At 39.1% G+C, this 26,820-nt stretch overlaps 1 protein-coding gene across 5 annotated transcripts in view; it reads left to right on the forward strand.

Annotated features, from left to right (window-relative positions):
- Fshr (follicle stimulating hormone receptor) overlaps positions 1 to 26,820 on the forward strand; it is a 201,506-nt gene that overhangs the window by 75,766 nt on the left and 98,920 nt on the right. For 4 of the 5 annotated variants that reach the window (XM_021186441.2, XM_085832743.1, XM_021186442.2 and 1 more), the window contains exon 2: positions 20,511 to 20,582. The exons of the other annotated variant lie outside the window; for it this stretch is intronic. In XM_021186441.2, coding sequence (XP_021042100.2) covers positions 20,511 to 20,582 — 72 coding nt within the window. The remainder of the gene's footprint in view (positions 1 to 20,510; positions 20,583 to 26,820) is intronic. 5 annotated transcript variants of the gene reach the window in all.

A 26,820-nucleotide genomic window follows, 5' to 3' on the forward strand; every position in this document is an offset into this window, starting at 1 on the left:
GGAGCTATCGGAGCTAGGTCAATGCTATTTTAGAACAAATACAGCTTAAGCCAATAAGTGGTAAAAGTCTAATGAGAGATGAATTTATACACAGTTGCTATTAAAGGAAATGTTACAGTTTTTAGTTAGAAAGACGTGTAGCTGGGTGTGGATTAAGGCAAATGAGAGGCAGAACATGATCATTGAATCTATGACCATTGAATCTGAATTCACAGAGACAGTGGTGAAAATAATGAATGGGACACTGGCACTCTTTGGGCTTCTTGGCTTGTTACATCTTTCTTTGGGTGAAAGAATGAGTGGCAAGCCGTATTTTAGGAGCAGCTCCCTAAATGTGATAGATGAGACAGACTAGATACAGGCACCAGACTGGAGGACCTGTGCATAGTTCCTAGGCAAGGCTAAGGATGATGGGCTGAGACAGTGGCCTGAGTGGTGGTAGAGAGATGGGAAGGAAAACAGTCTGACTTTGGTACAGTAAATGATATTTTATTCTGCCATGTCTTAGAATGGATTCTTTCTGTGACAGGTGACTAATACAGATTGTTTCTTTTACTTTATGAGAAGACTAAAATAAAAAGAGCATGACTATGATCCCGTTGCATGGTCATATTGTAAAAATTACCTGGCCCAACCTTATAATTTACACCTGGGATTTATGTGCTATGTAAAGTACAGGGAGAACAGGGTTCATACTTCTAAGATTTTTGCCTGTTAGCTTTTCTCTCTCCCCCAGTGCTTTTCTAATCAAAACATTCATATATAAATAGGATAAAGAGAACAGGTCTCATGCTCTCAGGTAAGAAGAGAAAAGATAACAGAAGATCATTAGTGGTCAATGTAAACGGGGGGGGGGGGGGGAGAAGGCTTCCAGCCTTGCTGGGAGGTTGTGTGAAGAAGGAGATAAATTCATGCCTGCTATCAAATAGCACAGATGTTGAGATAAGGCCACAGAAATGGAAGTATGTAGCTGCCAGGGGCCATGGGTTGCTGGGTCCCTGAACAGAAAGATGGGGTTGGATGGGAAAAGTAGTGAGAGAAATAAGGAGCCAAGACAAAGTTCTCTAATCAAGGCCCAATGTTTACTTATGAGTCTGAGCTTATAAAGAGGGGCAACCCATTCCCCACTATGCCAGGATCTCCTGATCACTTTGTCAGAATCGGGTCAGGAAAACAAGCTCAGCTGCTCAGTAGGTAGCTTCTTACAGGAAGCTGCAGATGTGGCAGAAAAAAGACTTTCCCTAGGTCAGAAGACATCACTCTAGGTGAGCTAGCAACTGTGGCAAACAAGGTCTGAGCCAGCCTGCTCAAGGTTGCGGGGAGGGCACAGAAGGAAAAGGATATTCAGATTCAGAGCAGCTGTGAGTAAATGCTTGAGTCAGATCCTTGAGCAGCCATCATTAAAGAAGATTCCTCCGGAGAACCCTAAGACAAGAAAGACCATGCTTTCTCATTCATTCTTCTGCTCAAATTCAGAATACTGTTTCTCCCATACAGGCTTTCCAGGGGAAGCCTAGGAGATGCGTTTTAGCTAGACATAGTGGCATATGTATAATTTCAGCACTGGAGAGGAAGAGGCAGGTGGATCTCTGTGACTTCAAAGACTACCTGGTCTACATAGTGAAGTCCAGGACAACCAAGGCTTTGGAGAGAGACAGGGGGTGGGGGGAGAAATTGAGAGAGATAAAAAATTGAGAGACCTTGTCTCAAAATAATAATAAAATTAATATTTTTAATTCCTGATGAAGCTATAGGTAGACACCATTGCTATCTCACTAATGTAAACAAAATAAAAGCCTAGTGCCATTATTAATGCTAAAACTCTACTGTTTGAATCTATTTAAGCACTGTTTTTTTTGTTTATTGGGTTTTTTTTTTCATTTTTTCTATTTCATGGTCTTACTACTATAGGCTTGGAAATAAAAACTGATGAAGAATTACCTCCCCTTCTCGTTGCTATAGTTTCTGATCTCAAGTGAGTTGTGCTATGGAGAGAGAAAGATTGGAAGAAAAGAAATTCAATTATACCACCAATGGCCTGGTAGCCCTCAGGGTGTGGCAAGGATCCATCCAGATATCAGTTACTATTCTCAGGTAGCTGCTGTGGGCTCTGCTGTCTCCTGACACTGAAGAGCCCCTCAGGCATCCAACACTCACAGCCTCACTTCTGGTACAAATCCAATGTACAGAAAAGTCCACTTTTTCAAGGTAAGCATCTACAATCTGTTAGGCCCAGGTCTATGTCATGGGAAAACTCAGCATTACCCAATTTTCTGTGGATCAGAAATGTCCTCCCCACCCCCAAAGTAGCTAGTCACTTCCTGGGTGACAGCTTAGTCATGTTCTCTTTCCTCTATCTCTCTGCCCCTCAAATAACAGGAAGCACATGTTAACTGCCTTAAGTAGCTTTTCTTTTACCTCCCACACTTGGCTTGAACAGATTCCATACCTGGAAGAGATATCAGAGAACATTAGTACTTCTCTTCAGAGTCCACCCTGGGAGATAATGAAGGCTAAATCTATTTATACTTCTTTATACAACCTGAAGGCAATTGATTAACTAATGTTGGCTAGGCCTGTTCCCATGTGTTTTACAAAGGGTAGCGTCACATACTAAGTAACAGGACATTTGCAAAGATCTTATTATTCTAGGCAGTTTGGATTTATACAAGAGCATAATGGATTTTTATTTTAAAAAAATTAAGGTGAAGGCTCAGGAGAAGTCTCCAGGGGTAAGCACACTTGCTATACAAATGTGAGAGTCTAAGTTTGTATTCCTAGAGCACACATCAATCTGGCCATTGTGGTGACTCTGTAGCCTCAGAACCCCTGTGGTGAGGTGAGATTGTGAGATGCAAAAGTCATCAGGAGCTCAAGGGTCATCTAGCAGGGCATGTGTAGCACAAACAAGAAGAAATCCTGTACACGCAAGGTAGAAAGTGAAAACTAACATTTGATGTTGCCCTCTGACCTTCATATTCATACCTAGCAGATATATCTATATTTATACCTATATATTATATATCATCTGTCCATCCATTTATAAATCTCACCTATCTATCATCTGTCTATCTATTTATCTATCTATCATACTTTCATCCATTTATTGTCCATGAATCAAGTAACATTGAACCTCTATTCCTACACAGCACATGGATCTAAGAATCATGGGTAACAACAGAAGAAATATAATCAATTAGATTTCCAAGTTACTTTAAAATCAGTCTGGTTATCTGCTGGGTCATGAAAAATAGTTAATTCCTGTTGCTTGCACTATTATTTCTTTCTAATTGAACTATTTGCTTAGTACTGTTTCCCTCTTTACATGGTATCCCTAAAACCATGTTCAGAAAGCTAATTGCGGTAGGAGTTGACCTAAAGAGTTGTGAAGCATGAAAGTCTGCGGCATGACAGGGTCAGGATGATGATGAATTCCCTTCCCTGTGTGCCCTTTGTCAAGCTGTTCTCACTTCAAATTTTAAACTCATGTGAAATTCAAAGACCATTGAGACTAGTGTCATTTACACTTGGGCCATCCTAAAAAAGGGCAGATTTCTCAAAAAGAATATTGGCTGTTATCCAGGCTGCCAGAAAGCTTTTTATGGAATCTTTAAGCCAGAAAGAAAAATTAAACTTGACCAAGGGTGAATGCTCTTCCAAAGATATGAATTACTGTGACCAGAGACAGAGTTTAAGAAAACTGTAAAGCTTCCCAACATGGGGAGAAAGAAATGCAGAGCCCACCTACCCCATTTATCCCAGAAGGACACTTAGTAACTTATAAGTTAATTAAGAACATTTTTTTTTTTAGAATATCTTGGTAAGTTGTTCAGGCTTAGAGAAATCTTTTGTGTGCATTCGGCCCCTAACAGAGTAACAGAGGTAAATGTGCTACCCTCCAAAGACAGATTAAGCTCTGCTGTAAAACAAACATATAAATAAAAGATGCTTGGGATACAGCCTAGCAGGAATTTCAGTTTTCCAAAGTTGATCATGAAATATTTCCAATACATAATGAAATAAAAATATCCATCAAATATCAGTCAGCCTGGATAGGTGTCAATATTTGGTCACCCTTTCTCAGTTCTTTGTTAAAATATAGAATATTTTAGAGACAGCGCTGATCACTCACTGCCTTACCTCTTGTTACAGAGATAAATACTGCCAACATCTCTCTAAGTTTTGAAATGAAGGCTTCATTATTCATACGTGGTGAAGCCTAGAGGTCTGAAGACAACTATCATTGAAAAGATCATTCTTTATGTTTCCAAATACCAAGATGAGGGAAGTATGACATACGTTGTGGGGAGTCTCATCAAAGGGAAAAGGGGAACGTATTAAGAATCCTTAGACACCATGGAGAGTGTACCCTTCCCTCAGCTCTGAACCCTGCCTCCCATTTCCTTAGTAATACCAGGAAACAAAACATCATAACTGCCCCTCCTTAGGCATCCTGATCATTCTACCTGCTGCAAAGATGGGAACATTTCACAGAGCTTACACTTTTTTTTAAAATAAAACGTTCATCTTTCTGTTGGAGTCCCACTTTTTTTCTGAAGGAAAATGGGGAAGTGGATCTGGAGAAAGTTTGAAGTGGTGGAAGGGATGGGAAGGGTAGAAGAAGGGGAAACTATTCCAGGATGTGATATATGAAAGAAGAATACATTTTTAAAAAGTTTTGTCATGGTTCACACCAGTTTCATCAAACACATTTTCATGCCTATTAAAGAAATTGGGCTTTTTCTCTAACATTCAATTTTATTCGACAGAATTTTTTAATATATGGCAATTTTTTAATTCTGGGAAAACTAACTTTGATAATGATTTATTATTTATTTATACTATAAGGCACATATATTATTACTGTTATTTCAGGTTGTATATTTATACTAACAAGATTTTCTTAAATTTTTCAATCTTTTATTATGTCCCTGTCTGGTTTTGCTACCAGTTTATATTAGCCACTTAAGATTGGTGGAGGTCATTCTTTTTCTCACCATGGTGGTGTCTTGAGCAGTTCATGTAAAATTGGAATTTTCCTGTTTCCTTAAAGAGTCACAATACAATATTTTGGTGGAAAGTTTTTAAACTATCAATCTAATTTGTTAATAACTACCAAACTATCTGGTGTCTTATCTATCTGAGACAGTTTTCCTAATTCTGTTTCTATAAAAAAAATTTCTAAGCTGTCTGATTTTTTAAAAAAAGATTTGTTATTAAAAAAACATTCTTAGACTTGTTTCATTTAAACTCTTTCATATCTGTAGTATTTAAAATAGACTCATTCCTGTGCCTGTATGTGTATGAATCTCTATGTATAACTGTATGTGTTAATGTGTGTGTGAGAGAGAGAAAGGGGGGAAGAGGGAGAGGAAGAGGGAGAGAAGGGAAAGGATGAGGAAGGGGGAAGGAGGGAGGGAGGGAGGGAGGGAGGGAGGGAGGGAGGGAGGGAGGGAGGGAGGGAGGGAGGGAGGGAGGGAGAGAAAGACTGTGTGTGTATATTAGTGTTTCTGTATGTGAGTGTGTGTTTTACTATGTATTACTGAGTGTATGTAGGGGGTGTTAGTATGTATGAATGTGTATATGTGAGTGTGTGTGGATGTATTTGTGTATGTGAGTGTGTATGAGTGTGGTTGTGTGTACATAAGTATGTGTTTGTGTTTTAGTGTGTATGTATTAGTGTAGATGTGTGTAGGGGTATGTGTATTAGTGTGTATGACTATGGGTGCATGTGTGTGTGAGTGTACTTGAGTATATGCATGTATGTGGCTGTATGATGTGTGTTTGTGTGTGTGTGTGTGTGTGTGTGTGTCCTGTGCAGCAAGAACACATTTCATTTCTACACTATTACTCTTCCCACAGAGTGAGTTTCTGGTTTTGTCAGTTCTCTTTATTCTCAGTTTTACTTTATTGCTGCTCTTACTTCTTCGCATTGTTTTTCTGTTTACTCTCTCAAAACTAACTTAAATGTTGAAATATATTTTAAAGCTATTCTGTTAGTTTTATGATTTTTATCCCGAAACGAAAATTTACCAAAAATATTGATTTTATGTTTGCTCATAACTTAGAAGAAGTCTTCTCACTCCTTTGAAATTAGTTGGATGGAATTAGAGTGACTAAGTCATAATGAATTATTAGACATTTCTGATTAAGATAAACTTTGTATGATAATAAAATTTACAGTGTTAGTAATTCAATTGTCTTCAAAAACAATCAAATATAGATGTCTTTAAGAATTGTAACAAATGATAGAGGTATGAGAATTTTAAATTTTTATTTATCTTCATTTTATGGGTGCAGGTAAACACCCATAAACAAATGTGTAAAATTTGGCTTTCGTGTATGTCTGTATAGCACCTGTGTGCACGGTTCCTGCATATCCCAGAAGAGGGTATCATAGCTGCTGGAGCTGAAGTTACAGAGCCAGCAAATGAGTACTGGAAATTAAGCCCAAGTCCTTGGGAGGAACAGCCTGTACCCTGAACCTATGAATCACTTCTCCAGCCCCTACAATTATGGGATTTTAAAAACACTACACTAAACCATAAGTATTACAACAAAACCATCTTTGTCCATTTTACCCACAAAGGAGAGAAAACCTTAACCTCACAAATATAGAATGGAAACTTCATATAGATTATGATTACATTTTATCAATACAGAGGCTTCTTGACTCACATCTGGATAAACTGATTTTATTTTATTTATTTTTTTTTAAACTTTTTTTTATTTATTTATTTTTTTAATATTTTTATTACATATTTTCCTCAATTACGTTTCCAATGCTATCCCAAAAGTCCCCCATAGCGCCCCCCACTTCCCTACCCACCCATTCCCATTCTTTTGGCCCTGGCATTCCCCTATATTGGGGCATATAAAGTTTGCAAGTCCAATGGGCCTCTCTTTCCATTGATGGCTGACTAGGCCATCTTTCGATACATATGCAGCTAGAGACAAGAGCTCCGGGGTTCTGGTTAGTACATCATGTTGTTCCAACAATAGGGTTGCAGATCCCTTTAGCTCCTTGGGTACTTTCTCTAGCTTCTCCATTGGGAGCCCTGTGATACATCCAATAGCTGACTGTGAACATCCACTCCTGTGTTTGCTAGGCCCCAGCATCGTCTCACAAGAGACAGCTATATTTGGGTCCTTTCAGCAAAATCTTGCTAGTGTATGCAATGGTGTCAGCGTTTAGAAGTTGATTATGGGATGGATCCCTGGATACGGCAGTCTCTAAATGGTCCATCCTTTCATCACCGCTATGAACTTTGTCTCTGTAACTCCTTCCCTGGGTGTTTTGTTCCCAATTCTAAGAAGGTGCACAGTGTCCACACTTTGGTCTTCATTCTTCTTGAGTTTCATGCGTTTAGCAAATTGTATCTTAAATCTTGGGTATCCTAAGTATTGGGCTAATATCCACTTATCAGTGAATACATATTGTGTGAGTTCTTTTGTGATTGTGTTACTTCACTCAAGATGATGCCCTCCAGGTCCATCCATTTGGCTAGGAATTTCATAAATTCATTCTTTTTAATAGCTGAGTAGTACTCCATTGTGTAAATGTACCATAATTTCTGTATCCATTCCTCTGTTGAGGGACATCTGGGTTCTTTCCAGCTTCTGGCTATTATAAATAGGGCTGCTATGAACATAGTGGAACATGTGTCCTTTTTACCGGTTGGGACATCTTCTGGATATATGCCCAGGAGAGGTATTGCTGGATCCTCCGGTAGTACTATGTCCAATTTTCTGAGGAACCGCCATCAAAATTCCAAATCAATTCTTCAACGAATTAGAAAGTGCAATCTGCAAATTCATCTGGAATAACAAAAAACCTAGGATAGCAAAAACTCTTCTCAAGGATAAAAGAACCTCTGGTGGAATCACCATGCCGGACCTAAAGCTCTACTACAGAGCAATTGTGATAAAAACTGCATGGTACTGGTATAGTGACAGACAAATAGACCAATGGAATAGAATTGAAGACCCAGAAATGAACCCACACACCTACGGTCACTTGATCTTCGACAAGGGAGCTAAAAACATCCAGTGGAAGAAAGACAGCATTTTCAACAAATGGTGCTGGCACAACTGGTTGTTAACATGTAGAAGAATGCGAATCGATCCATTCCTATCTCCTTGTACTAAGGTCAAGTCTAAGTGGATCAAGGAACTTCACATAAAACCAGAGACACTGAAACTTATAGAGGAGAAAGTGGGGAAAAGCCTTGAAGATATGGGCACAGGGGAAAAATTCCTGAATAGAACAGTAATGGCTTGTGCTGTAAGATCGAGAATTGACAAGTGGGACCTCATGAAACTACAAAGCTTCTGCAAGGCTAAAGACACCATCAATAAGACAAAAAAACCACCAACAGATTGGGAAAGGATCTTCACCTATCCTAAATCAGATAAGGGACTAATATCCAATATATATAAAGAACTCAAGAAGGTGGACTCCAGAAAGTCAAATAACCCCATTAAAAAATGGGGCTCAGAACTGAACAAAGAATTCTCACCTGAGGAATACCGAATGGCAGAGAAGCACCTGAAAAAATGTTCAACATCCTTAATCATCAGGGAAATGCAAATCAAAACAACCCTGAGATTCCACCTCACACCAGTCAGAATGGCTAAGATCAAAAATTCAGGTGACAGCAGTTGCTGGCGAGGATGTGGAGAAAGAGGAACACTCCTCCATTGTTGGTGGGATTGCAAGCTTGTACAACCACTCTGGAAATCAGTCTGGCGGTTCCTCAGATAAACTGATTTTAAAGTTGGCAATATTTAAAATTAAAAATTTATTTGGGAAGATGGGGAGAATCTGGGAGGAGGAGGAGGAGGGAAACATAATTAGATATACTCTATAAATATATCTTCGATTTTAAAAAAAATCATCACACTAAGTTAAACGTAAGAGCTTAGCCTGACCTGCCTTGAGCATGCTGGAATAAGTGCAATGACCTGTGATTGGTCAAAGCCATCTAACCAAAGCCTATTTAATGACAATGTGATGAATAGCTAATGCAATTTTTGAATACTTATAGCCAGAAAAGCAATGCCAATTCATAACAGTCATCCATCTGCATCCACAGATCCAATCAACCATGAGTCGAAAATATTTTTAATGCTAAATCTGTACAAAGCTCTTCTTGTCATGTTTCCCAAACAACACAATGTAACTAATTACCATAAGTAACCTAGAGATGGTTTACACAGTAGTGCACAGGAGAATATATATAAGATAGATATAAAGTACTTGAACATTCTTAGCTTTTACTATCCTTGATGGTGTAATGTAGCTAAAATTCAATTGCCAAATGATTTCTAGGAACAAATGGTATAAAGTATCTGTTGTCTCCTTCCCTATCCTTATGTTTTCTGTGGCTGGGGCTTGTTTTTGCTGCTCATAGTAATAACCAGCCAAAGAGCAAAATGTAAAATTAGAATGACAGTTTCTTTTTTTAAATCTATTTTTAATAGATATTTTCTTTATTTACATCTCAAGTATTATCCCCTTTCCTGGTTTCCCCATTGAAAACTCCCTATCCCCTCTCCCCTTCCCCTACTCACCAATGCACACACTCCAACCTCCTGGACCTGGCCTACACTGGGGCACAGAACCCTCACAGGATCAAGGGCTTCTCCTCCCATTGATGACTGACAAGGCCATCCTCTGCTACATATGCAGCTAGAGCCATGAGTCCTTCCAGGAGTTTTCTTTGGTTGGTGTTTTAGTCCCTGGAAGCTCTGGGGGTACTGGCTAGATAGTTGTTCCTCCTATGGGCTGCAAACCTCTTCAGCTCCTTGGGTGCTTTCTCTAGCTCCTCCACTGAGGATCCTGTGCTCAGTCCAATGGTTGGCTGAGAGCATCCACCTCTGTATTTGTCAGGCACTGGGAGAGCCTCTCAGGAGACAGCTATATAAGGCTTTTATAAGCAAGCACTTGTCATTCACAATAGTGTCTGGGTTTGGTGACAGTATATGGGATGGATGCCCAGGTGGGGCAATCGCTGGATGGTGTTTCCTTTGGTCTCTGCTCCACATTTTGTCTCTGTAACTCGTTCCATGGGTATTTTGTTTGCCCTTCTAAGAAGGATCTAAGTATCCACACTTTGGTCTTCTTTCTTCTTAAGCTCCATGTGGTCTGTGAATCGTATCTTAGGTATTCCAAGCTTCTGTGTTAATATACACTCATCAGTGAGAGCATACCATATGTGTTCTTTTGTGATTAGTTACATTGCTCAGGATGATATTTTCTACTTCCATCCATTTGCCTAAGAATTTCATGAATTCATTGTTTTTAATAGCTGAGTAGTACTCCAATGTGTAAATGTACCACATTTTCTGTATTCATTCCTCTGTTGAGGGACATCTGGGTACTTTCCAGCTTCTGGCTATTATAAATAAGGCTGCTATGAACATTGTTGAACATGTGTCCTTATTACATGTTGGAACATCTTCTGGGTATATGCCCAGGTGTGGTATTGCTGGGTCCTCAGGTAGTACTATGTCCAATTTTCTGAAGACCTGCCAAACTGATTTCCAGAGTAGATGTACCACCTTGCAATCCCACCAGAAATGGAGGAGTGTTCCTCTTTCTCCACATCTTTGCTAGCATCTGCTGTCACCTGAGTTTTTGATCTTAGCCATTCTGACTGGTGTGAGGTGGAATCTCAGGGTTGTTTTGATTTGCATTTCTCTGATGACTAAGGATGTTGAACATTTCTTTATGTCCTTCTAAGCCACTCAAGTTTCCTCAGTTGAGAATTCATTGTTTAGCACTGTACTCCACTTTTAATAGGGTTATTTGGTTCTCTGGAGTCTAACTTCTTGAGTTCTTTGTATATACTGGATATTAGCACTCTATTGGATGTAGGAATGGTAAAGATCTTTTCCCAATGTGTTCATTGCCATTTTGTCCTATTGATAGTGTCCTTTGCCTCACAGAAGCTTTGTAATTTTATGAGGTGCCATTTGTCATTTCTTGATTTTAGAGCATAAACTATTGGTCTTCTGTTCAGGAAATTTTCTCCTGTGCCCATGTGCTCTAGGCTCTTCCCCACTTACTTTCCTATTAATTTCAGTGTATCTGGTTATATGTGGAGGTCCTTGATACACTTGGATTTGAGCTTTGTAGAAGGAGATAAGAAGGGATCAATTTGCATTCTTCTACATGCTAACCACCAGTTGAGCCAGCACCATTTGTTGAAAATGCTGTCTTTATTCAACTGGATGTGTTTAGCTTTGTCAAAGATGAAGTGACCATATATGAGTGCTTTCATTTCTGGGTTTTCAATTCTATTCCACTGATCAACCTGTCTGTCACTGTACCAATACCATGCCATGTTTGTTTGTTTGTTTGTTTGTTTCACTGTTGCTTTGTAGTACAGGTTGAGGTAAGGTATGGTGATTCCATCAGAAGTTATTTTATTGTTGAGAATAGTTTTCATTATGCTAGGTTTTTTGTTATTCCAGATGAATTTGCAAATTGCTTTCTAACTCTATGAAGAATTGAATTGGAATTTTTATGGGGATTGTATTGAATCTGTAGATTGATTTCAGCAAGACAGACATTTTTACTATATTAATCCTTCCAATCCATTACCATGGAAGGTCTCTCCATCGTCTGAGATCTTCAAATTCTTTCTTTAGAGACTTTAAACTCTTGTCATACAGATCTTTCATTTGCTTGGTTAGTCAAACCAAGGTATTTTAAAGTATTTGACTATTGTGAAGGGTGCCATTTCCCTAATTTCTTTCTCAACCTGTTCATCCATTGAGTAGATGAAGGCTACTGATTTGTTTGAGTTAGTTTTATATCCAGCTACTTCATTAAACTTGTTTATCATGTTTATGAGTCCTCTGGTGAAATTATTGGGATCACTTAAGTGTACTATAACATCATCTGCAAATATTGGTATTTTGTCTTCTTGCTTTCCAATCTGCATCTCTTTCAACACCTTTTGTTGTCATATTATTCTGGCTAGGATTTCAAGTACAATATTGAATAGGTAGGGAGAGAGTGTGCCCTTTTCTTGTCCCTAATTTTAGTGGGATTACTTCAAGTTTCTCTCCATTTAGTTTGATGGTGCTAATGAATTGCTTTTATTATGTTTAGTTGTGGGTCTTGAATTCCTGATCTTTCCAAGTCTTTTATCATGAAGGGATGTTGGATTTTGTCAAATGCTCTCTCAGTATCTAATGAAATGATCATATGGGTTTTTCCTTTGAGTTTGTTTATGTAATGGATTATGTTGATGGATTTCCAAATATTGAACCATCCTTGCATCCCTGGGATGAAGCCTACTTGACCATGATGGATGATCATTTTGATCTATTCTTGAAGTGAGTTTGTGAGAATTTTATTGAGTATTTTTGCATTGATATTCATAACAGAAATTCATCTGAAGTTCTCTTTCTTTGTTGGGTCTTTTGTGGTTTAGGTATCAGAGTAATTGTGGCTTCATAGAACAAGTTGGATAGAGTACCTTCTGTTTCTATTTCACAGAATAGTTTGAGAAGTATTGGTATTGGGTCTTCTTTGAAGTTTTGATAGAACTCTGCATTAAACGATCTGATCCTGGACTTTTCTTGGTTGGAAGACTATTAATGACTGCTTCTATTTCTTTAGGGGATATGGGACTGTTTAAATCATTAATCTGATCCTGATTTAACTTTGGTACCACCTGGTACCTGTCTAGATAATTGTTCATTTCATCTAGATTTTCTGGTCTTGTTGAGTATAGGCTTTTGTAGTAGGATCTGATGATTTTTTTTTTAATTTCCTCAGATTCTGTTGTTATGTCTCCCTTTTCACTTCTGATTTTGTTAGTTAGGATACTGTCTCTGTACCCTCTGGTTAGTCTAGCTAAGGGTTTATCTATCTTGATTTTTCTCAAAGAACCAGTTCCTGGTTTGGTTGATTCTGTAGTGTTTTTGTTGTTGTTGTTTTCTGCTTGGTTGATTTCAGCCCTGAGTTTGATTATTTCCTGCTGTCTACTCCTCTTTGGTGAATTTGTTTCTTTTTATTCTAGAGCTTTCAGGTGTGCTGTCAAGCTGCTAGTATATGTTCTCTCCAGTTTCATTTTGGAGGCGCTCAGAGCTATGAGTTTTCCTCTTAGGAGTGCTTTCATTGTGTCCCATAAGTTTCAGTATGTTGTGGCTTCATTTTCCTTAAACTCTAAAAAGTATTTAATTTCTTTATTTATTTCTTCCTTGACCAAGTTGCCATTGAGTAGAGTATTGTTCAGTGTTTACGTGTATGTGGGTTTTGTATTGTTTATATTGTTATTTTAAAACAGTCTGAGTCCATGGTGATCTGACAGGATGCATGGGTGTACTTTTTAAATTTTTTTTATTAGATATTTTCTTCATTTACATTTCAAATGCTATCCTGAAAGTCCCCTATACCCTCCCCCTGCCCTGCTCCCCAACCCACCTACTTCTGTTTCCTGGCCCTGGCATTTCCCTGTACTGGGGCATATAATCTTTGCAAGACCAAGGGCCTCTCCTACCATTAATGCCGACTAGTCCATCATCTGCTACATATGCAAATAGAGACACAAGCTCTGGGGGTACTGGTCAATTCATATTGTTGTTCCTCAGGTATATTTTGATCTTGTATGTCCTTCTTCTATGTCCGGTTTTGTGACCAATTATATGGTCAATTTTGAAGAAGACACCATAAGGTGCTGAGAAGAAGGTATATTCTTTTGTTTTAGGATAAAATAGTCTATAGATATCTGTTAAATCCATTTGGTTTATAATTTCTGTTCATTTCACTGTGTCTCTGTTTAGTTTCTGTTTCTGTGATCTGTCCATTGCTGGGAGTGCGGTGTTAAATTCTCCCACTATTATTTTGTGAGGTGCAATGTGTGAGTTGAGCTTTACTAAAATTTCTTTTAGGAATGTGGATGCCCTTGCTTTAGGAGCATTCATGTTGAGGATTGAGAGTTCTTCTTGATAGGTTTTTTTCCTTTGATGTGTATGAAGTGTCATTCCTTATATTTTTTGATAATTTTAGGTTGAAAGTTGATTTTATTCGATATTAGAATGGATACTCCAGCATGTTTCTTGGGACCATTTGCTTGAAGAATTGTTTTCAAGCCTTTTACTCTGAGGTAGTGTCTGTCTTTGTCCCTGAGGTGGGTTTCCTATAAGCAGCAAAAAGTTGGGTCCAGTTTGTATAGCCAGTCTGTTAGTCTATGTCTTTTTATTGGGTAATTGAGTCCATTGATATTGAGATATTAAGAAAAAAAATGATTGTTGCTTCCTGTTAATTTTGTTGTTGGAGGTGGAATTATGTTTTTGTGTCTGTCTTCTTTTTGGCTTGTTAAAAGAAGATTATTTTCTTGCTTTTTCTATCGTGTAGTTTACCTTCTTTTGTTGGAGCTTTTTGTGGAGATTTGGTTTTGTCATGGAATATCTTGGTTTCTCCTCCTTTGGTAATTGACGGTTTTGCTGAGTATAATAGCCTGGGCTGGCATTTGTGTTCTCTTACTGTTTGTAAGATGTCTGCCCAGAAACTTCTGGCTTCATAGTCTCTGTCGAGAACTCAAGTGTAATTCTGATTAGGTCTGTCTTTATATGTTACTTGACCATTTTCCCTTAGTGTTTTAATATTCTTTGTTTTGTGCATTTGGTGTTTTGATTATTATGTGATAGGAGGAATTTATTTTCTGTTCCAATCTATTTGAAGTTCTGTAGGTTTCTTGTATGTTCATGGATATCTCTTTCTTTAGTTTAGGGAAGTTTTCTTCTATAATTTTGTTGAAGCTATTTACTTGTCCTTTAAGGTGGGACTCTTTCCTCTGTTCTATACTTATTATCCTTAGGTTTGGTCTTCTCATTGTGTCCTGTATCCTGGATGTTTTGGGTTAGGATGTTGAGATATCCAGGACTTGCTGTGGTGGGAAAACTGGGCCAAGTAGCCTTGGTTTTTGTTGGTAGGATACTTGCATTTGCATTTCATCATCTGGTTATTTCTAGTGCTAGATGTTCTTGCTATCTCTGGATAGAGCTTGTCCCTCTTGTCGGTCTGTAAGCCTGTGTCAGCACTCCTGGAAGACCAGCTCTCTCCTGGTGGAACTTGTGAACAGAGGGCTCTGAAACAGCCCAAGTTCTGGGTGCAGATACAGACTAAAAGGATTTTGTCCCTACTGTTCTACTGTTCCTGTGTTCTGCCCTTTCCTGGTCAGCCCTGCTTCAATTATTGGAGAGAAAGTGGAGATCTCACCTCCTGGGAGACCAGTTCTATCCTGGCAGGACCCATGCACAGTAGGCTGTGGAATAGCCTCAGCTCCAGGGTGCAGATGGAGGACAGGCAGAATTACAGTTTCTAATAAAAGCATTTTTATTACTTTTACATCATCATGAAATATAAAATTCATAAATCAAACTACTCTAATGCAAGGACTTTTTATCAAATCCTAGTGTCTCCTGAATGTTTCAGCTTCCCCAAACTTCTCTATTGACAGTCTTTCATTTCACCAATTGTATTACTAATGATTAGTTGTCTCTCTGCTGTGACCAAATATGTGACAAAAGCAAGGTAAGGGAAGAAAGGCTTATTCCGCTTAGAGCTTGAAAGAATAGTCCACTGTGGTAGTTTAAATGAGACTGGCTCCCATAGGCTCATAGATTTGAATACTTGGACACCATGGGGTTGTATTCTTTGAAAGGGTTAGGAGGTATGGCCTTGTTGGAGAAAGTGTGTTACTGGGCATGGGCTTTGAGATTTCAAAAAGCCTATGCCAAGCCCTGAGTCTGTCTTCCTGTTCCCTGTGTATTCAGATATAGAAATCTCAGTTATTTCTCTAGCACCATGTGTTTGTGCATACCACCATGCTTCCTGCAATGATAACTGAGGAAGGCTATATGTAGATATAGGTTTTTCAAAACCTACTTTAATAAGAGTTCTTAAATGATCTAATCTCACTTCTAGCCCAGCATCCACCAGAGGCAGTTGAAAGAAAAGGTTAATAGGGCAAAGGGTGGGGGGTGGACCTGTTTAGAAATGGTTCTTTTGGGTGATTCTTATCTTCATTGCCAGGAAATCATCAGTTCAGTTCACACAAATCAGCAGTGGTAGGTCAATCCACTCTCAAACACCATTCACTAATCAGCAATGACAGTTCATTTCAAAAGTAACCCTGAGGCTCTGCCAATTGTCACTAGTCGTGGTAAGTATCGAGAAACCACTGGAATGTCACAGGAAGTGCTTTGGTAAATTTCTCTCTACGAAGTCACTACAAATGATCAGTGAAGAAGGCAAAGTGATCCAATGCCACAACATTGCCAGTCAGTGACAGCAAAGCCCAACAAAGACCAGCAAAGACTAGTAAGGCAAACCACTGTTTCAACAATTCAGCCACTGCCTGTTGGGTTATATTTATACCCTTTCCAAACTTCATGTATCCACTCAAGTATGAACTCCAGCAAAATATCACATGCCATTTTCCCAGGCAGCTTCCATAAAAACACCACGTGTCTGTTCTCAGCAAAATATCCACTCACGTGTCTGCTTCAGCAAAACATCCTCTCATAATACAGTTTCCAGAAAAATATCACATGACATAGTGGGTCTCCAACGAAACCAGAAATTTTCACTTCATAAGCCTCTGAACCTGTAAACCAGCCCCAATCAAATGCCTTCTTTTGTAAGCAATGCCAAGGTCATGGTGTCTCCTTACATCAATACAACATTGATTAAACCATCTACTATGGCGTCAGTGAATCTTGAGATGGCATGATCTTGAGGAAGCTTGATGTATTACATCGACATTAAGGAGTCAGAGATCAAGTGTAGTGCTTGGTTGCCTTGCTACTTCTTAGTCAGACTAGGATCCCAGCCCATGAAGTTAGGTGCTCTCATCACAAATAACACAGTGTAGATTTCCTCATATACATATGTGGGTGGTCTTTTACATGATTCCTGATCTTTTCAAGCTGACAATTGACAGCAATAAGCATGTCAGTGTTTTTTATCATATTGCTTTTGAGTTTCACTTTAAATTCTGACAAGGAATGGAAGGAGGAAGTGTTTTCTTGTGGGTTTTTCTGTTTCAACAATTCAGTTCATCTACTAGTTTCTTATGTTAGATTCTTAATTCATGAATTTTCCATCTTTTTGTTCCTCCCATCTACTATAATAATTTAAAGCTAAAAGTCATATATGTGTGTGCATGTGTGTGTAACAGCATAACTTTTTATATTGTACTTTCTTATATTACCTGAAATCTTTTTCTAATTGTAACTTTTTCTACAACACATGTATTATTTAAAGGAGTGCTAATATTTTAGTTTTGTTTTTATTTTCCTTATGAGTGTATGTGTGTTGAGCAAAGGGAGTTAATTGTCTTACAAATAATTTCCAAGTGAACTAGTAATTCTATTCTTGCCAAAGAAAGTTGTTCATTTTTACACTAATTTGCTTTGTGACCTAGTTCAGGATCAATATTTTTAAGCAATCTTTATTGACTTTGTGGGGTTTTTGACCATTATGAATTTCCACCTAGTCAATGAGGGGTACAAATTTATGTTCCTCCATGGTATGTATATATGTGTGTGTGTGTGTGTGTGTGTGTGTGTGTGTGTGTGTGTGTGTGTGCCTGTCTTCCTACTGAACTAAATTTTATTATCTAAAGGAATTATTCTGCTAAAAGTTTTTTAGCATCTAATTAAATTACTGAACAAGAATCTTTATTTTACCCTCACATTTGAATGATAATTTTCTAGTCATATAATTCTAAATTGGCAATTATTTTTCTCTAATACTTTTGAAGATTTTTTAAAAATCTTTTCTAAGCCGCGCAGTGGTAGCACATACAAAGGTTATAATCCCATCACTTGGGAGGCAGAGGCAGGCAGATTTCTGAGTTCTAGGCCAGCCTGGTCTACAATGTGAGTTCCAGGACAAGCAGGGCTGCACAGAGAAACCCTGTCTAGAAAAATTAACCAGAACCAAAAACAAAACAAACAAAAAAAACTTTTCTAATTTTTTTTCTTTGAAGATATTTTGCCTTTGCCTCTCTATGTGCTTTAAAAATATTTTATCTTGTGGATCCACGGTTTTCATGTTCAGATCTCTAGCAACAAAATTTAGTTCCTTATTTCTAGGACAGCTGGAGATTTCTCAATCTGAGGGTTTATAGCTTTCACAAATTATAGTCTTTTCCTGGGTGTGATTTCATTGGAAATGCACTGGTCTCTTCTTTCTATACATCTCTTCCGGGAATATATATAAAATGAAGGAAAATGAATTTGGAGAGAGAGAAGAGGTTAGGAGAAGGAAGAGGAAAAAGAAACAAAGGGAGTGAGAGGAGAAAGCGATGGAGAAGGGAGAGCCTTTGCATTTACTCTCTGTTATTTGATGGACCAGTTTGGCATCCATATACAAATTCCTTGGTAACTAAATCTGGAAATCCTCTGGAGCAAACATATTGCTCTCTCTATCTTCAAATTCTGGTTTGCACACACCACAATAACAGCTGGGATTAAGTTTCCTACTTTAGGTTATTAAAAAGTTTTGATACTTTTGTACAAGCACAGCCATCCATGTTTAAATGATATGTGTTGTGATATATTTCTGGAGAAAATGAAAATTGAGCCTTTAAAACTGTAAAAGTCCATAAAAATATGTTCAATACTGAAGTGCAAAGTCCATTGTAAACCTACATAACTTCTATTCCAAATGACTATTCAACCACATAGTAGTTCATTGAGATATATAGACTTCAGGTCTAGTGGGTGACTTTGGTTGGTTTGATTTGGTTTGATTTCCCAATTTTTGCAATAATGACTATAGGGTTTTTTAAAAAAATATTTTATTATTTTAATAACTTTGAACCACTTGATGCAGTCATGGTCTTCAGAATTTTAGAAAACAAGCCTGTTGCTAGAAGCACAGAAATTGAGTTCATATGAGACAGAAGAGTCAGGCCTCTGGAGCAAAGAATCATGACAGTGCTCTTCCATGGGTTCTCATCATGGGCAGGGACATGACATAGCCAAGCTCAAGCAAAAGAAGATAAATGTCCAATGTAACTCTCTTGTAACTACAGAACATATGAAAAACCCAAACCCATTCTAACCATGCAAGGTAGTCTGTGGTCAGGAATAGAAACCAAACAAACACTGTGGCTTGGATTCCAAGATTCATTGCTTTGCTTCCCTGTCAGGTGTTAGTGTTCTGTAAACCTATGTAGAGAAAGCTGTAATGTTCCAGAGACTGGTGAGGTGACAGCTCAAAAGAAAATTCCTGCCATTGTAAAACTCTCACACTACTTATGGGGAGAAGACAATTATGTGAGCATGCAGGCAAATACACAGAGTGTAGAACATACTAGAAGTACCACAAAGAAAATTTTAATCAGGAAAGGAAACCAGGGGATATGTCAGGGGGATTATCATTTTACATAAAGAGGTAAGAAAGAAAGAAAGAAAGAAAGAAAGAAAGAAAGAAAGAAAGAAAGAAAGAAAGAAAGAAAGAAAGAAAACTAGCTGAGAATGTTGAGAGGATGGCAGATAAGGGAGCCAGATGGAAGATAGGTAGCTTGATGAGAGGATGAATCTGAATATAGTACCTAAAACATGCACAGTAAACTCTTGCTATTAATTAGACTGTTTATGAAACTTTGGAGGAAAAAAAAAGAGGTTTGAGGTCCTAGGGAACAGAAAACAGGAAGCTCCTTCGGGCTTCTGAATACCACTGTAAATAATTTGGATTTTTCCCTGAATGAGGTGTGGAGCAGGAGCTGATGGAAGCTGTTTTTTAGCAGGAGTGATACAGATATTTCAAACAAAAGAAATGTCAAAAACTGGAGATGGCTGACACTAAGAGAGAAGACTTCATAAATGGGGCAAATGATGGCATGTTTTTATATCAATGGCAGAATTCAGCAGAGAAGGAGAAAAAGAAGCAAGAAATGCTTAGAAAGAAAAGTTGTCATTTGATGTAGTGGTTTCCCAGGACAGAGATGAAAAGATGCAGTGTAGATGGGAAGGGCTGTTCTTAGGCAGGATCCTGGAGAGCTTACCTGTGGTACCAGGTGGATTGCCGGGTAGTGCGCTCACTGCAGTGAACTGTGAGAGCAAAAGGAAGCTTTCTTCTGCTTCCATTTCCCCACCCCCAAACCCAAGACATGAAATGCAAAGTCAGCTCAATATGACCTTAAAGGACAATGTGTTCGTCTCTGATACAGGGAAATAGAAGAGTCTTTACACAGAATCTCATGGCTGATAAGTGGCAGGCTTTGGCTATGATCCTTGTTCATCTCTCCTACTGTGTTTCTTGAAATACAATGATAAGAATCTTACCACTTATGTTCATCTTATCATACAATGAGAACCTGGACTAGCACTTTTCTGTGAGGAGGGGGAACAATTTCAACCCTTGTTATGACGGTAGGCACTACATGTGTATTGGCTATTCCCTGAAGTCATTCATCTCACGCTCAATCGCTCATGGTTAGGTAGATTGTAATGTATGGTACACACTCTCTTTTCAGGAGATTTGTGCTCACCAAGCTTCGAGTCATTCCAAAAGGATCATTTTCTGGATTTTGGGACCTGGAGAAAATGTAGGTATCTAATGTCACTGTGTGAATGTCTCAGGTGGACTATGGAAAGTGACCTTGGATCATGTCTAGCACAGTGTTCTACACAGGTGTCCATCCTTCTCAAGAGTCCCTTATCATCAGATTTAAGAAAGCATGGATTGAACATATTAGAAGAAAATGTTCGGAAGTGTGTGTGTGTGTGTGTGTGTGTGTGTGTGTGTGTGTGTGTGTGTGTTTGTGTTTAATATTTATTGTCATTCCATGAGTAATACAATATTACAATTACTTTTATTGGTTTACATTCGATATTACAAGTAAGCTAAAGTTTATGTGGCAGTATGCAGGAATATATGGAAACATTATGCATGTTATATTTTTAAAATATCCTACAAACTGGTATGTAAGGCTTGAGTACCTATAGAGTTGGTAATTAATGACATGTCCTAGAACAACTTTTTCATGGGAAAGACTGCATTTAGAAGTCACCTGATATGCCAAACATCTTTTACATGTCTTCCTATTTCCTTTCTCTATCATACTTCCTATGAAATGGTATTTAGGGACCATTGCTAATTCCATTAAAACATAATGGTCACAATAAGCATTTAGTCACTTTTCTGGATAGAAAGAGTTGCTCTCCAGAGCCTTTTGAGTAGATATTTCATAATAACTAAATCCTCTACTTCCTTTCTTCTTTCTGCTTTCAGCCGTTTTTCTCTCTCAAAAGCAAGTTCCTGTGAGTTCTGGTTGACTTTGAGTTAGGAGCAAGGCTTAACATCTGTATTCTCAGCACTCTTCAGACCTCTGGTTCCCACATCATGCATGAAAGCAAAGGTCACTGATATGCAAGCATTTACATGTATAAGAACATTTTTAGGACTGGCTAAGAAGTCTCCTTTGCTATAACTAACATCACCTTTTTATTGCTGTAGTTTAATTTACAGTTGGCTCCAAATGGAATTGTCTCAAAGTGAAGCGCAACAGAGACCCAGAGAGATACCTTTCACATCTCAAGTAATATGCCCTGTCTTTGATAGCTTCTGGCCCATCCTCCAAGGGTTTGGGAAGGGAGACATGTTCTTCACAGTGGCGCAAATAGGGTTCAGAACTTCCATGCCAGTAAGTACACTAGTCAATGTCCTGAGTGTGCAGAAAGGGGGATATTTGTATTGTGATTCAGTGAAAGCCACCCTCCAACTCATATGCTTCTTCTGGAAGCTGTTGGAATTTTCCACGTAATTGTTTCACCTACCTTTAAGACTATTTCCTGCTGATATCTGGGGAAGAGAGAAAGTAATCTATTGTCAAAAGGGACACAAAGTGCTATGTTTCCGCAGTTAACTGCCTGCTTGCATGATAGTACTCAGAGCCCTGGTGGGTTGCTCGTTTTCATATAAACTGACTATGTAACTTTGAAATATCCTTTAAGACCTTTGTTTTCTCATCTGTGTTTTTAGAAAAGGGGTTTTGGAGGAAACCATTATTGTCTTACTGGATGAAAGATCAATTTAAAATGTCCTATCTTTCAGTGTCCTTACCTGGTAAAGATGTTGACTACAAGGGCAGCCATTCATCTGAACAGAGCATATCATGAAAGCCATAGAGTTGGAGGGGTTTGGGATTAAGTAGATTGGTGCTCCTTGGTAGATTATCCAATGCCCTGACAATGACGTGGCATATACTAGATGACTATAAAATAATCCTGATTACCCCCAAAACCCTTCTACTTGCATACAGACAGAAATAATGGCTACCACAAACAATGCACCTTATAAAACTTAATCAGGCAAATATGGCTGGCCCCTTACAGGGCACTCAGAATTAGAAAGACCATCCTATAGTTAAGGAGATGGCCAAAGGGAGCTAAAATAGCAATAATACAAGTGCAAAGCCAGGTGGCTCCCTTAGTCTCCAGGCTCACCCTCCTTCCATTATCTCACACTATGTTCTGGTCACTGCTAAGCTCTCATCTTCTTTCTGGATCCATCTTTTTCACCGAGGTCCTTCCTTTACCTTTTAACCCATTTCCTAAATTTAAAAAGTACTGGCTTCATCTTCCATGCCTCCTTCTCCACAAATCTCTTTAATTCACTCTGCATATGACCAAATTGAAAGGAGGAAAAGGAATTATCTTCTCTTGAATATCCTCCTCGCCATGCCTTGTCCTCTTCTTCCATCAGCAGCACTATGATAGATCAGCCTCCCCTGCTACCCTGCCTTGCTCCCTTTCAGTCACCCCTTCACCTGCACCCACTTGCTATTTGGCTACAAATTCTTCAAAAGTAAAAAATTACTGAATCAAAGGTCTCAAGTAACAACTATAATTGCCAGATAAAATGGCTTAGGGGAGGATAGGGGAAAAGTGATGAGTGCAGCAGACTTCAGTGCGTCCCTGTAACATAGTTAAGTCCTCAATGAATGTCAACTACAGTGATAATATCTGTGATGAGGGTGCTACTAAGAAACTCCTGCTAAGTTAACTCCTACCACTTTCAAGTCTCAATTCGCTTCCAGAAACCTTTCCCAAACATGGGCCATGGTGACTTTGGTGACTATGCTCTTCTATGTGAGAGGGTTAGTTTTCTTTGAAGACTTGGTTTACCCAGCTATCAGCAGCAATGAATCCCTACTGCCCCACCCACTCCTGAAGCACTGAGGCACCAGCTTCTGTTTTGTTTTGTGGTTCATCCCTCCCTCACACTAAGTACCTGTGGGTGTGGGAGACATTTCCAGTTCTAAATATGAGTTCATAGTTGAGGTGGCAGGCAGTTTGAACATCATGTTCTCTTAGCTTCCATGGGTGCTGGAGGATTGGTTCTGCAATTGGGCAAGTCATTGTAAATTTTGAGTCTTTTATTGATTGAGCAATGAAAAGATCATCTCTTTCTTCAGGAATACAACTCCACAAAGAAGCGAAGCCAGGAGAGTTGTCCCCGTCTATCCACCAGAGGTAGAGTTGAGAACAAAACAAGTGTAGTGGAAAGGAAGACCCAGAGAGAACTCAACCACTAAGGACACTCTGAATAAAGCTGCCCCTAAAGCCATTCATCCTCTCTGACCAGCAAAATAAATGAACCATTAAATCCCCTTCTTATCCTTAAACCTGTTGAGAGTTTATTTTCTTCTGCCTCTCAGAACAGAAAAGTCTAGCAAACGTTCTTGTCACTGATTTTGCACATAACTTCTTATGTACTTTTTAAAATCGTGGACTGTATTTTAATTGTGACTATGTAATTACCTGTGTCACAATAGATTTTCATCCCCATCTGCTTATAGAGTCCTTCACTATTGCTCATAACCATGTATATTATTTAGAATATTGTGTTCATATTTAGAAGTCTTCTCTTGCCACCTTATACTGATTATGTTTTTTTCACTCATTTTTATGTCTGTGCTTATATATTTTTATTGTATATATTTAAGTCTCTGCAACACAAATTCATGCTGCATAAAAAGAAGAGAAACACAGCCTTGTGCTTATACAATTTGGATTCCAATAGTGTAATTAGATATTAAATGTTGGACTGGAGGGATGGCTTAGTGGTTCGTAGCACTGACTGCTCTTCCAGAGGACCCCAGTTCAATTCCAGCACCTACAGGGGAGCTCACAACTGTCTGCAACTCTTGTTTCGGGAATCTGATACCCTCTCACCAATGCACTTAAAAATGCAGTTAAACGTACTATTTTTTAAAAGAATGTCATATAAGTACATTTAAAATTGCACAGTTACAGTCACTACAGAGACTAGTATGAGAGTGTGTTAGTAGAGAATGTTTATAATAGCAGCTTTCCCTACTGAAAAGGCTGAAGGAAGCTTTTCTGGAGCAAGACTCTGGGGAAATGACATTGGTGTAGAAATCTGAAGCAGAAGGACTGACCACTTAAATGAATGTAACAGACTAGAAAGTATATTCTGGCCAAAGTCTTATGGCAAGCACTGACACTGAATGGATGTACCGAAAAGGGGTAGCAGAGCCAAGTAAAACATGCAAAGTGCTTACCTCTTCAAAGCAGGACCATCCCCTGTGTTAGGGGACTACCTCGCTGTGTAAAGAGACTGGTGAAGCAAGAGTTTAGGCTAGGATAAAGGAAGGGTATGTGTGTGCATAAGGGCAAGTATGAGAGATGACACAATCAGATATTAATTCAGAAACTTGTTCTTGTTGCTACCCTATGGTGGGTACCACAAAGCACACCAGTGGACAGGGACAGAATGGGAGAACATGTAAAGAGCTATGGTTTTCATCCTCTTTCTCTGTCCCACAGGCAGTAGGCTTCACCATTAGAGCTATTCTGCAGATTAGGAAACAAGTCTACAGAGATCCAATTTTCTGCCCAAGGTAACACAGTGAATAACCACTAGAAAAGATACTCCCCCTGCCAGGCAGTGGTGGTGCACACCTTTAATCCTAGCACGTGGGAGGCAGAGGCAGGTGGATTTCTGAGTTCAAGACCAGCCTGGTCTACAGAGTGAGTTCCAGGACAGCCAGAGCTACACAGAGAAACCCTGTTTCAAAAATATATATATATTCCCAAATGGAATGTGGTTCATGCTCATTGACTTAACTAGATTGTGCAGAGTCTGAGGCCACACATCTTTATTTCCTTCACCCCTTGTATCTGCCCCTATGCTATTTGAGTATCTAACCATCCATCAGCTATGAAAGTGTTAGTGATATCACCTAATTCATAATGCTGTCAGTCATCTTAAACATCCCATCTCTATATCTGGAACATCGATGGGTTTGGATCCTCATCTCTTCTTCTTGTTAAAATTACAAATGCTCTGTGCCTTTTACCATCCAAGAGAAAGGAAAATTAGTTTCCAACCTAACCCTTACAGATGAGTCTTCATGGTCCATTAATCCAGCTCTTTATTTTATTTCATTTTATGTTTTATTTATTCATTTTACATCTTGCTCACTGCACTATTTCCCAGTTACCCCCTCCCACAATCTTTCCCTCTATCCCTCTCTCTCCTCTTCTGACAGAGTTTTCACCACCTCATTATCCTCCAACCCATCTAGCCCATCAAGTCTCTGAGGGGCTAGGCACATATTCTTCCACTGAGGCCAGACAAGGCAGCCCATCTAGAAGAACATATCCCAAGGACAAGCAATAGCTTTTGGGATAACCCCTTGTTTGAATATGCTTGATCCAGGGAGTGACACTATTTGCAGTTGTGGCCTTGTTGGAAGAAGTGTGTCACTGTGGGTATGGGCTTTAAGTTCATCCTAGCTACCTAGAAGACAGTCTTCTCCTGACTGCCTTCAGATCAAGATGTTGAACTCTCAGCTCCTTCTCCAATGCAATGCCTGCCTAGATGCTGCCATGCTTCCTGTGTTGATGATTATGAACTGAACCTCTGAACCTGCAAGCTAGCCCCAATTAAATATTGTCCCCTATAAGAGTTGCCTTGGTCATAGTGTTTCTTCACAGCAGAAAAAAAACCCTAATTAAGACACCCCTGCACCATTTATTCAGAACCCAAATGAAGACCAAGCTGCATATCTGCTACATATATGCAGGAAGGCCTACATCCAGCCTGAGTATGCTCTTTAGATGGTGGTTCAGTCTCTGAGAGCCCTAAGGGTCAAAGTTAGTTGACTCTGTTGATCTTCCTGTGGAGTTCCTAGCCCTTTTGGGACCCTCAGTCCTTCCCTCTAGTCTTCTATAGGAGTCTCCAAGCTTCACCCACTGTTTGGGTGTGGTTGTCTACATCTGTCTGAATCAACTGCTGAGTGGAGTCTCTCAGAGGAAGGCCACCCTAAACTCTTGTCTGCAAGCATAACAGAGTATCATTAATAGGGGCAGGGATTGGTGCTTATCAATAGGATTGGTCTCAAGTTGGGCCAGTTATTGGTTAGCTATTCCCCCAGTCTCTGCTCCATCCTCCGTCCCTGCATTTCTTGTAGATAGGATAAAATTTGGGTTGAAAGTTTTGTGGGTGGGTTGGTATCTCTATTGATCGACTGAGGTTCCTGCCTGGCTACAGGTTCCATATCCCCAATGCTGTGAGTCACAGTTAGGTCATCCCCATTGATCCTTGAGTTCCTCCTTTATCCCAGGTCTCTGTCACATCCTGGAGATGCCCCCTAGCTCCCTACCTTTGTCAGTTGCAAATGTCCATTCATTCTTATGGTTGTCTGGCCATATCTCCTGTCCCTCTCCACACCTGATCCTGACCCCTCCTCCATTCCTCTCCCCATTTCCTGGCCATATCACTCTGAATGTGCCTGAACCGATCAGCTCTATTTC

Source organism: Mus caroli, unplaced genomic scaffold (genome assembly GCF_978045245.1).
Source record: "Mus caroli unplaced genomic scaffold, Mus_caroli_1 scaffold_18, whole genome shotgun sequence".
NCBI classification, from domain to species: Eukaryota; Metazoa; Chordata; class Mammalia; order Rodentia; family Muridae; genus Mus; species Mus caroli.